The 13,183-nt window shown below is 42.0% G+C and overlaps 1 protein-coding gene across 4 annotated transcripts in view; it reads right to left on the bottom strand.

The window, feature by feature from the left end:
• LOC140464425 (uncharacterized) overlaps positions 1-13,183 on the bottom strand; it is a 409,548-nt gene that overhangs the window by 344,053 nt on the left and 52,312 nt on the right. For 3 of the 4 annotated variants that reach the window (XM_072559463.1, XM_072559465.1, XM_072559466.1), the window contains exons 6-8: positions 10,752-10,889; positions 9,585-9,774; positions 6,283-6,422 (exon numbers count right to left, since the gene is read on the bottom strand). In XM_072559463.1, coding sequence (XP_072415564.1) covers positions 6,283-6,422; positions 9,585-9,774; positions 10,752-10,889 — 468 coding nt within the window. The remainder of the gene's footprint in view (positions 1-6,282; positions 6,423-9,584; positions 9,775-10,751; positions 10,890-13,183) is intronic. The other variant, XM_072559464.1, reaches the window with a different exon arrangement.

Genomic DNA, 13,183 nt, shown 5'->3' with positions numbered 1-13,183 from the left:
TCACCTCTGCCACACAAACACAAGTTGTCATTCAGTGTGGAGACAAAATCTCCCTTAATAAATAATCAAAATATTTCTGTTTCCTGGCGGTTTAAACTCTATTTCAAATATGGATTAATTAGAATTTATTTCTGCTTATAAAAAGGGATAGAAATTGCTGCAAGTCAGCTATCAATGAAATATTAACCATTGAATCTCAGAGGTTGAGAATCTCTGCAGTCAAATACCAATGTAAAAGGAATTTGATTAATGTGCAGTTTCTACTTTTATATTGCGTATTAGCACTTTTTTTTCACATCACCAGAATGCAGAAATGCAACCTCTATTTTCTACAGAATTGCAACACTTAAATCAGTCAGCCTTAATGCATTGAGATTTCTTTTTCTCTCATTGATAGACAATCTCTGTTAAACCTTTAAACAATATAATACAAGGGATATAGAAATGAAGACAGTACATTCCAATTTAACATTCCAACTTCCCCATCGGCTTCTCTGGAATTTCTCTACTACTTAAGATGGTCTTTCTGTTGCCAATCTATACAAGTCTGATTTACACTCTAAATTTCCCTGGGCTCTTCCAATTGGTCACTGTAAGCAGAAACTCCACTTACAAGTTACGCAGGTAACTTTGATTTCAGTCAATCCTCCAAAGATCCAGCAGCCAGTTAGGAGCTTGCACAATGAAATTCACTCCCATAATCTAAAAGTTACTGAACTCCCTTTCTCAATCTTCCCTGACAATTGAGGTGCAGCATTACCCCTGTGGCTTGCCTGGTAATATGTTTAAAAATTTACAGCTGACCATGCATACTATATTTCCACCTCCTTCCCGTTTTAAGGTTTGAGCCAGTTCTGTGTCAATTTTTCCATTATAAATTCCTGAATGTACATTTCCACTGGAAACTGTCAGTGTAAAGTGATCACTCTGCAATTACAACTTCCAACCAGTGGTAGTGATAGTCAGCATCTCAGTCCCTCAGCCTCCAGAAGAAAACTCCAAGGCTGGGATCTTGTCAAGGTGCTAGGAGCAGGAGATGAACTGTGTCATATATGAAATGTCAATTTTCAGGACTGTGGGGTGAAAATTAGGAAGCAATGAATGTAAATGGTCTTCCCTGGTGGTTGGGATTCAGCAACTTCACTGAAATCGCGGCCTAGGTTCGAGTCCTGGTCAGGAAAGAGGGCTAGGCAGCACGGTAGCTCAGTGGTTTGCACTGCTGCTTCACGGCACCAGGGACCCAGGTTCGATTCCACCCTCGGGCGACTGTCTGGGTGGAGTTTGCACATTCTCCCCATTTCCACATGGGTTTCTTCCAAGTGCTCTCCGACAATCCAAAGATGGTTAGGTTAGGTGGATTGGCCATGCTAAATTGCCCATAGTGTCCAGGGATATGCAGACCAGGTGGGTTAGCCATGGGAAATGCAGGGTTACAGGGTAAGGGGGCTAGGTTTAGGTGGGATACTCTTCAGTGCACCAGGGAAACAGTAGTTCAGCCACTACAGTGGCCTATGTGGCGCTGTCCAGGGAGGTCAGGGTATGGCTGAGCGAAGGAGGGAGGTCGGGCCAGAACGACCCTCAGGATGGTTATAAGAGACAGATGGCAGGTGCTAAATAGACAGAAGGTCAGTCAGCACGGAAGCATGATTGAGAAGCGATCAAAGACTCAATGGTGAAATTGGGGGCAAGAGTTGAGAGTAATTAAAGGTGATAGAGGGAGATTGAGGTCAATGGTTGGCAGGTCAGTGATGATGGAGTCAGCTCTAGGTAGACAGGTTAATCAAGAGGCATGGGAGGTAGCTCAGGAATCACAGAAGGCAGAGTTAAGATAATGGATGAAGGGCTGAGGGTGATGGGGGAAGGTCAGAGGTGAGAGGGTGGTGGGCGCGCACGCATGTTCAAGTGTGTTCAAGTTCAAACTCTTCCTCTCTGATGGGTGGAATGAGACCACTGGCTTGCAGGGTGTGAATTGCTGCACTTCAATATGGCAGCCAGAGTTTAGCCAACAGGAAGTAAGGGAAGACTTCCTGCCCCTCCTTCTGCCCTTCGACTTTGGCTAACTACCATGTAATTGCACGTGGCAATCCCCCTGCTCGGTGGGCATCACATTCAGTGCCAATTCCTGACTCTAGGACACTTTTTGCTGCAGTGAGATTCCACTGGACTTCTTTCAGGTTGTTTGTAACTTTGAACAAAACCTGACATCATACTATTGTAAAATAATATCACAAAATGTTATTACTTGAAAAGATGGATGAAATTACGTTTGTGTGTCCTTTTTCACCACTCCATTCCCACTAATCCCACTTCACCTGAGGGTATATTTCAACTGAACACTCAGTCATGGGAGATTAAGGGGCATGCATAGTTCCTTGAAAGTGGAGGAGCAGGTAGACAGGGTGATGAAGGTGGTGTTTGGTACATTTGCCCTCATTGGTCAGTGCATTGAGTTTAGGAGTTGGGTTGTCCTGTCTGGCCACAACATGACATCGGTGAGACCATCTTTGGAATACTGAGTACAATTCTGGTTGCCAGAGGAAGGATGTTATTAAACTTGAGAGAGTACAGAAAAGATTTACAAGGATGTTGCCAGGGTAATAGGATGAGGCTGAATAGGCTGGGGATTTTTCTCCTGGAGTGTCGGAGGCTGAGCGGTGACCTTATACAGGTTTACAAAATCATGAGGGGCATGGATAGGGTAAATAGCCAAGGTCTTTCTCCCAGGGCAGGGGAGTTAGAAACTAGAGGGAATAGGTTTAAGGTGATATAAAACGGACCTGAAGGGCAACCTTTTCATACCGTGCATGTATGGAATGATCTGCCAGAAGAAGCAGTGGAGGCTGGTACAATTAGACTATTTAAAAGGCATCTGGATGGATATATGAATAGGAAGGGTTTGGAGTGATATGGGCTAAGTGCTGGCAAGTGAGACGAGGTCAGATTGGGATATCTGGTCAGCATGGATGAGCTGAACCAAAGGATTTGTCTCCACGCTGTAAGATACTATGACCGTATATAGTAAAAGCCTTGTAACTCACTTCCTGCAAATGTCAAATCTAGTTCCAGAAACACACTCTCCAACCAACCTTGATGCTAATGACAACATGCAACCATGTTCTTCAATATAATACAACAGAACTTTACATTTAGTCGGTAAGATATGGTTAATACAAAGTTACTTAACACAAATTTGTATAGTACCAAAGAAAACAGTTTTATAGTTCTACTGCTTATTTTGAATGCATTGTTTTTTAAATGCAAAACAAATTTAAATCAACAGGATAAATTTAAAGTGACTGTGGGAAAAGGGCAGGGATCAAGCATTTGGAGAAATTGCTGGATAAGCTCAGCAGATCTGGCAGGATCTGAGGAGAGAATTTCAGGTCAAGTGGCTCATCCTTAGAGGATTCTTGTGAGGAAGGGTCACTGGACTCAAAACGTTACTTTGATTTCTCTGCACCGATGCTGCCAGACCTGCTGAGCTTCACCAGCAATTTCTGTTTAAGTTTCTGACTTCTCGCGTCCACAGTTCTTTCAGCTTTTATTAAGCATTTGTATCAGTCTGATGGAAGCATTGCACTGCCAATTATTATTGCTTACAATGTTAAAATGAATATTGAAAATTAAATGAATAGTACTATGATTCACTGTTTATCCCTGAGACTATTATAAAATACTATTTACATAATATACTGGTTTGTGCTGAAAATGGGATTAGAATAGTTAGATGGCTGTTTTGGAGTAGCACTGACTCAACGAGTCAGAGGGCATTTTTCTGTGCTATAGATCTCTGACTCACTGATTTATTAAAATTTCATAAATAAGCATTTGTAACTGAGGCACCACCAATCACTGTCCACTGCATGTGCACAATATTATAGTGATGTTTTAAATTTAAAAAACAAGTACTTTGTTTGAGTTTGTTTCTGTGAGCCTATTAAAATGGTGTCATTAATTGATATTTGTAATTATTCTTATAAGAGTTATCGCTGCTAGTGTGCATTAATGTCAACAAACTCTTTCAGATACCTGACTGCAACTTGAAAGGATAAAATCAGACGTCACATGACACCAAGTTATAGTCCAACAGGTTTATCAAAAATCAAAAGCTTTTGCAGCGCTGCGCTGAAAGCTTCCACTTTCAAATAAACCTGTTGGACTATAACCTGGTGTCATGCGATTTCTGACTTTGTCCACTCCAGTCCAACAGAGGCACCTCAACACCATAAAAAGGATGAATGATTCGTCATTTATATAAATGATTTGGATGTCAGCATAGGAAGTATAGTTAGTAAGAGTATTGAGTACAGGAGTTGGGAGGTCATGTTGCAGCTGTACAGGACATTGGTTAGGTCACTGTTGTGAAACTTGAAAGGGTTCAGAAAAGAGGAGTGAGGGGTGACCTTCTAGAGGTTTACAAAATTATGAGGGGCATGGATAGGATAAATAGACAAAGTCTTTTCCCTGGGGTCGGGGAGTCCAGAACTAGAGGGCATAGGTTTAGGGTGAGAGCGGAAAGATATAAATGAGACCGAAGGGGCAACTTTTTCACGCAGAGGGTGGTAGTTGTATGGAATGAGCTGCCAGAGGATGTGGTTGAGGCTGGTACAATTGCAACATTTAAGAGGCATTAGGATGGGTATATGAATAGGAAGGGTTTGGAGGGATATGGGCCGGGTGCTGGCAAGTGGGACTAGATTGGGATGGGATATCTGGTCGGCATGGACGGGTTGGACCGAAGGGTCTCTTTCCATGCTGTACATCTCTATGACTAAGACACCAAATTGGAGGTGTAGTGGACAGCGAAGGAGGTTACCTCAGATTACAATGGGATATGGGATCTTGATCAGATGGGCCACTGCACCAAGGAGTGGCAGATGGAGTTTAATTTAGATAAATGTAAAGTGCTGCATTTTGGGAAAATAAAACAGAGCAGCACACTTAATGGTAAGGTCCTAGGAGTGTTGCTGAACAAAGACACCATGGAGTGTGAGTTCATAGCTCCTTGAAAGTAGAGTCACAAGTGGATAAGATGGTAAAGAATGCATTAGATATGTTTTCCTTTATTGGTCAGAGCATTGAGTATATCAGTTGGGAGGTCATGCTGCAGCTGTACAGGACATTGGTTAGGCCATTTTTGGAATATTGCATGCAGTTCTGGTCTCCTTCCTATTGGGAGGATGTTGTGAAACTTGAAAGGGTTCAGAAAAGATTTACAAGGATGCTGCCAAGGTTGGAGGATTTGAGCTACAGGGAGAGGCTGAACAGGCTGGGGCTGTTTTCCCTGGAGCGTCGGAGGCCAGGGGTGACCTCGTAGAGGTTTATAAAATCATGAGGGGCATGGATAGGGTAAGTAGACAAGGTCTTTTCCCTGGGGTGGGGAAGTCCAGAACTAGAGGGCATAGGTTTAGGGTGAGAGGGGAAAGATATAAAAGAGACCTAAGGGGCAACTTTTTCATGCAGAGGATGGAATGAGCTGCCAGAAGAGGTGGTGAAGGCTAGTACAATTGCAACATTTTAAAGGCATCTGGATGGGTATATGAATAGGAAGGGTCTGGAAGGATATGGTGCTGGCAGGTGGGACTAGATTGAGTTGGGATATCTGGTCGGCATGGATGAGTTGGAACAAAGGGTCTATTTCCGTGCTGTACAGCTCTATGACTCTGTGTTTTGCTGCAGGACAACTATTGAAAAAAAATCCTCCAAAACAGGAAAAGAAAACAAAATATATTTTCTAGACCTCTAGCGCTCTTTAGGTGTGTTATAAACTTGTAAATATGGCATCATTTAAACACGGTTTCTGGACTTGTTCATCTCAGGATCAGACCTGCACTTTTTCAGCAGGTTGCTAGCTTGTCCATTTAGGTTTTCCAAAACTGCTCCTTGTTTTGTATGTGCTCTTCCAGCAGTGCTTTCAAGGATGGTCAACAGAGCTGTCATGGAATTGAAACAAACCATTCAGCCCATCATGTCTGTACTGGTTCTTTAAGCAGTTCAACTTCGTGTCACACTCCTATATTTCCCTGCACATTGTTTCCATCCAATGCCTCTTAAATGCCTTAACTGAACCTATCTTCGCTACAGCTCCAGACAATGCATTCAATACTCTAACTACTTACTGAGTGAATGTGATTTTTCCTCACCTCACACTTGCTTAATTTGCAAAACATTTTAGAGTTGTGCCCCCGGTTCTCAAACGATCATGAGTTCCAGCCTTTCAGAAAGTTAATGCGCTCATCATTGCCTCTCTGCAGAGCTAAGAGAATGCAAAACATGACTTACCTCAAAAGTCATGCCCTTGATAATGCAGAGCTGTCTCACAGTCTCCGCGACTTGCTCTGCACTTGAGGATCCTGCCTTTTTATCTTCGCCACTCTCTCTCTCAAACAATAGAGTGCTGTGGTGGAATGCCTTCAACTCTGCTGTTAAGAAATACAAATGCTGATTTACAGAATGCCTAGAATTAAACCACAGCCTGTGACACACCAGCAAAGTCCAGAATTCCATTTCCTTCTACTTGTATAAAAGAAATGGTCTTCCATTTCAATAGCTCCCAATCTCTCAAAGCACTTTACAGTCAACAGTGTAGTCATTGTTGAAATGCAGGGAATGTAATGGCCATGCAGCAAGTTCTCAGAAATAACAATGCGATGGACCAGATTATCTGATTTTATAATGTCGGAGAAGGAACACACATTGGACAAAATTAACGACACTGAATTTAAGGTAGGAAAGTATGAGATCATGCACCCTAGCAGGGAAAAATCAAAAGCAACTATTATTAAAATGGAGCGAGGGACACCATAAAGTGCAACACCAAGGGGTCTGAATGTTCTTGTGCACGTAACACAAACAGTTAGCAGGCAGGTGCAGCAAGCAATTACGACGACAAATTGAATTGTGGCCTTTGTTGCAAAGGGATTGGATTTTACAATATGGGGAAGTCTTGTTACAACTGTACAAAGTGTTCGTGAGGCCATACCTGGAGTATTGTGTACAGTTTTAGTATTAAAGAAAGGATGTACTAACATTGAAGGCAGCGCAAATAGGATTTCTGTAGGCTGATTCCTAGGACAAAGGGGTTGATTTATAAAGAATGGATAAACATAAACATGGTTAGACCTGTACTTTAGGTGAAGGAGGGGTGAGGTTACTGAAACATACGAGATTCTGAGGGACCTTATCAGAGTAGATATTGATAAGATTTGTTCAATGTAATTGCTCAGCCTTCTCCCCTCTGGCCCAGACAAGTTCTCCATATAAGAGCAGCAGTTCTTACTACAAGGAAGACCCCCTTGCCTGCTGCATGTCACCTTTAACCTGAAAGCATGTGTTTCTCATTTGCTGATGGCTTGTTCACAAACGTGCAATCTAATTTACCAATGTGCATAGGAGTCTTTAAACCATTCAAAATAAGTGTTCTTTGTTTGTCTTGAATCCACCGTTAACTAACTTCCTGCCATTGGGAAGCAGCCATTTGCACAATTAAGTGTCTCACACACATTTCTGCCCAGTTCTCAAGTCTGAACCAAGTGTCTCATTGCCCCTGAAGTCATTTGGAAGGATGTTGTGAAAGTTGAAAGGGCTCAGGAAAGATTTACAAGGACGTTGCCAGGTTTGGAAGGTTTGAGCAATAGGGAGAGGCTAAATAGATTGGGGCTATTTTCCCTGGTGTGTTGGGGGCTGAGGGGTGACACTATAAAAAGTTATAAAATCATGAGGGGCGTGGATAGGGCAAGTAGTCAAGTTGGTAAAAACAATGACTGCAGATGCTGGAAACCAGATTCTGGATTAGTGGTGCTGGAAGAGCACAGCAGTTCAGGCAGCATCCAAGGAGCTTCCCTTTTTCCCCAGGAAAAGGGAGCGCAAAGCTAGAGAGTTTGGTTTAAGATGAGAGGGGAAAGATTTAAAAGGGACCTAAGGGGCAACCTTTTCACAAAGTGGGTGACATGTGTGTGGAATAAACTGCCAAAGTAGTGGTGAAGGCTAGTACAATTACAACATTTAAAAGGCATCTGGTGGGTATATGAATGGGAAGGGTTTAGTGGGATATGGACCAAATTCTGGTAAATAGGACTAGATTAGTTTGGGATATCTGGTCAGCATGGACAAGTTGGACCGTAGGATGTGTTTCCATGCTGTACATCTCTGTGACTCTATGATTCTAAATGTGTCACTATTGTCTGAACAAACCCAAAGTTTAAAACAACCTAATCCCATCGTATGATGACTACTCACCGCACTTGTTGAATTACTCCAGTCAACAGTGATCTTGTCTTCAATATTACTATGCAGCTTTCTATATTTAGTATTGTACAATGTAGGTGGAAGACATTTAATAAGAACAGATTATTAACGATTTGTTAAGATTGTTTTAACCCCTGTAAAATTGCCCTCGTGATCCCTAGTCCCCAGTCAAAGACAGTTCTGGCAAAGAATCATGCCAGACTCGAAATGTTAATAAAAATAAGAGCAAGAGTAGGCCATTCATCCCATCAAATCTGCTCCGTCATTCAAAAGGAATACAGCTGATCAGCCAACTCAGTCCCCCCTTCCCATATTCTCCCCTTGATCCTTTTAGCCCTAAGAACTACATCTAATTCCTTCTTGAAAATATTCAATGTTGTGCCTCAACCAGTTTCTGTAGCAGAGAATTCCACAGTCTCATCAGTCTCTGGGTGAAGACATTTCTCCTTATTTGTGTCCTAAAGGGTATATCTCACATCCTTAGACTGTGAACCCTGGTTTGGGGCTCCTTGGTCATTGGGAACATCCTTTCGGCATTTATCCTTCTGTGTCCTGTTAGAATTTTATCGGTTTCTTTGAGAACTCCCCTCACTCTTTGAAATTCCATTGAATGTAGTTCTAATAAATTCAGTGTCTCTTTATGCATCATTCCAGTCGGCCCAATAATCAAGCTGGTAAACCTGCACTCCACTCCCTCTTCAGCCAGAGCATCCTTCCCAGATAAGGAAACCAAAGTTGCACACAATGCGCCAGGCGTGATCTCACGGAGGCCCAGTACTATTGCACAAAGACATCCCTGCTCCTGTCCTCAAATCCTCTCGCTATAAAGGTCAACATACCACTTGCCTCCTTCACCACCTGCTGCACTTACTTTTAGCAGACATCAGGTCTCACCCCACATCTCCCTTTCCCAATCTATCAACATTTAGAAAATAACCTTCCTTCTTGATTTTGCTATGAAAATGAATAACCTCATATTTACTTACATTACACTTCATCTGCCATGCACATGCCCACTCACTCAACTTGTCCAACTCACACTGACTTTGCTCCTCAACTGTACAGTGCAATGCCTGGAACTAATGGACTAAACCATCGAAGAATAGATGTCAGGCAGAAAAGTTAAGCTAAGCTCTGTGGTTGTTCTAGCACGGAACATGTGCATTTAGTTTACTCATGCTAGTAAACATTTACAAAAGCTAACAGGCACATACTTGGTGACCAACACACTGTTTGCCAGCACATGCGGCAGCCACTCAAGTCCATGCCAACATGGTTAACACTGGGATTAAAGATTACTGCAGAATTCGGATTTGGGTTCGGTACTTCTGACTCACCTCTAGGCTTGAATACTGCTTCCTCTATCTTTAGGAATTTGAGTGTGGTGAGAATCTCTGTCTTTGCCCCTTTTCCTCCTTTGGAGAAAGGCTGAAAGACATTGGACTCATTGCAAATGGCCATTTCTACGGTGCCATCTTTATAGCTCTGTACGCATTCTAGATGTGAATCCAAGATCTGTTGATGGGACTACATGAAAACAATGAAACATAAGAGAGGCTTAATCTTCTCCATTTCTTTCAGGTACAAATACACTTGTTTTTATAATCATAATTTTGGTTTTCACATAGCAGACATACAATTATAGAATCTCTACAGTCTGTAAGCAGCTATTAGGCCCTTTTAGTCCACCCCAACCCTTTGAAAAGCAACCTACTCACACCTAGACCCTACCCCATCCCTGTAACCCTGTATTTCCCATAAGTCACCTGCATATCCCTGGACTCTCCAAGGCAATTTAGCATGGTGAATCCACCTAAACTGGACATCGTTGGACTGTGGAAGGAAACCGGAGTACCTGGAGGAAAACCAGGCAGAAACAGGGAGAATGTGCAACCTCCACAGACAGTCGCCCAAAGCGAACACAAACCCAGGTGCCCGACGATGTGAGGCATCAGTGCTAACCACTGAGCCAATATGTCGCCCCCAAGCTGATTTAAGTACACGTTGCGCTTCTTTCATTGAGAAAGGGTTATAGAAGCAGCCAAACCCTGCTGCCTTTCCCTTATCAACACCCTGATCAATGAGATTTCAGGTGAATTGGCTAACTGCAATTGACGATTACTAGCTCCAACTTTATGACCATGACAACCATGGTCCCAGTCAATAGATTCTTGTATGATGAATTGAAGATAACAGGATTCAACTTTGTGCCCCTTTCTAACCATGTTTAAGTTCTGTACTTATCTGATTTAAGGTACCTGCAATAATGTTTGCAAATGCCATGGTCATTTAATAATGAAAAACTGACTCTTTAATTGATTATTTTTTAGAAAAATTATTTTGTTATAGTTCATCTCAATTCTCATTAGAATCATTCAAAAAATTAATTAATTTATTGATCTATCAACTGACATTGGAACAGGTAAAATAGAATGTTTCCATTTTGATGGTGATAGAGAACGGTGACATGAACTTGAATGGATGTTATGAGTGGTTTTGCTTACTGTAGAATCAGGTAGAAGTACTGACTGCAATGAAGTGACAGCCGTAGCACGTAAGGAACAACGGTTCAGATCCTTAGACTTCGCAAGAAGGGAACCTTGCACCTTATACACGGACAAACACTTTCCTGAAATATCCACCTGTAGAAAAAGTATTAAAGACAAAGAGCTATGAATATAGAACAGTATTTATTATAGTAGTATCGCTGACGAATATGTCCCAGAATGCTGTTAAAACAATTAAACTAAGACATTCTCTTACGTCTTATATAGTTCACTATATTTTGCAGAGAAAGTAAGTGAACTTTAAGTTGTTCTGTTTGCACCTCTCAATCTCACTGCATCCTGTTGCAGTCCTTACTCCATTAATTATCCCTTCTTGGCTAATTATCATACAGTGTGAAAGCAGGCCATTCATCCCATCAAGTCCACACAGACCCAGACCTACCCCCTACCCTATTTCCGTAATCTGCACATCCCTGGACACTATGGGCAATTGAGCACGGCCAATCCACGTAACCTGCACATCTTTGAGCATTATCGGTTTTCCTTGCACAGTAACATGAAGCGGTAGTGAAGAGGTTTATATATGTTCAAGGCACTGGGTAAATCTTTGACATTGTTAGGGTTGCTGGATCAGAGTCAGCACTAAGGCCACATGGAAAAGCTGCATATTTAAGTCAGACAACATTCATGAGTTTCCTATACATGAAAACTGCACCGGCCAGCTCACAGTCCGCATAGTCCCTTAAATGTGGAATTCGATTTATGGAGGGCTCCGGGGATGACATTTTCACATGTAGCCAATGTGTCGATAACAAGTTGTCGCTGAACTTCGTGCAACAGCAGAGTGCTTTCATTTCTTTCTAAGTCTCCCATTGCAAACGTAATCTGTTAAAAGCTGTACACATATCTGTGAGACTCAGTCATGCTTCACACCAGTAAACCTAAAGGAAACAATCGAGGCCGTTATGTTCTAATGACCTCACATAGTGCGAGGGAGGCTGTAACCTGGTTTCTTCCTGGGTTCAATCTTAACGTTTCCTCGTCAGTCACCACTGATTCTGAAGGAGCTCTTTCGGAGAGCCTGCAGTACAGTTTGAATTCATTTCCTGAAAATTCGCTCAAACATCTATGAGCTTCTTTTATGCTTTACTTCGCTTATAATGTGGGATTTTTCAAAGTATAAATGTAGCAATTTGTTACTCAACAAAAATATACATGCCTCAACATAAAGAGAAATGCAACATAATGCGGTCTGCAGGAATGTTAGTCAAATGAGAACACAGATTCATGGCAGTGACAGCAAAGTTGGTTAACCATCAGACATTACTGCATTTTCTGAATAACTCTCAGACTTGGGAGCAAGGAAGCCTTGTTACTTTTTTTTAAAACCTCTAGTAGCAGAATTCTGCACCCAGGAGCTTGACCCAAATGAGTCAAATATATATTAGAAATGGTGAAGTGGAGTATCAGTCTCAAGTCAGATCAAAAGATCAGAAATGTGGGGAGGTGATAGCGCAGTGAGAATGTCATTAGTAATTCAGAACCCCAGGCTAACGTTCTCAAGACAGGGATTTGAAATGACAGGGCCATGACAACGTGGGTGGAAGCTGTTGGCCTAGTGGTATTACCATTGAACTGTTAATCCAGAGACCCAGATAACGTTCTGGAGGCCTGGGTTTGAATCCCACTACTGCTGGTGGTGGAATTTGAATTCAATAAATATCTGCAATTAAGGATTATGTGATGATCCATAGTCAATTGTTGGAAAACCTCTCTGGTTCACTAATGTCCTTTCAGGAAGGAAACTGCCATCCTCGCCTGGTCTGTTCAACATGTGATTCCAGACCCACAGCCAATGTGGTTGACTCTTAACTGAACTATGGGCAATTAGGGATGGGCAAGAAATGCTGCCCAGTCAGTGACGTCCTCATCCCATGAATGAATAAAGGAAATGGTGAAATTTGAATTCAATAAAAACGTTGGAATTACAAAGTTAGTTTAACTGAAAAAAAACCTTATACTCTTTAGGGAAGGAAATCTGCCAATCTTACCTGGTCTGGCCTATATGTGACTCCAGGCCCACATCAACATTGTTGCCTCTTACCTGCTCTCTGGGCAATAAATACTGGCATAGCCAGTGATACCCACAACTCATGATTTTATTTTTAAAAAAAAGGATCATCACTACAGAATTAATCAATTCAAAGTTTAAAAGAAAATACGTTTCTATAGCGCCTTCCATTTCTTTAGGGCATCCTAAAATCTTTTACAGCCAGTGAAATCCTTATGAAATGGATGTCACTGTTTGGATTAGATTACTTACAGTGTGGAAACAGGCCCTTCGGCCCAACAAGTCCACACCGCCCCGCTGAAGCGCAACCCACCCATACCCCTACATCTACCCCTTACCTAACACTACGGGCAATTTA

The sequence above is a fragment of the Chiloscyllium punctatum genome, chromosome 40 (genome assembly GCF_047496795.1).
Source record: "Chiloscyllium punctatum isolate Juve2018m chromosome 40, sChiPun1.3, whole genome shotgun sequence".
Classification (NCBI taxonomy): domain Eukaryota; kingdom Metazoa; phylum Chordata; class Chondrichthyes; order Orectolobiformes; family Hemiscylliidae; genus Chiloscyllium; species Chiloscyllium punctatum.
The sequence above is the reverse complement of the archived record's forward strand: the minus strand, read 5'-3'. Positions and strand labels throughout refer to the sequence as shown.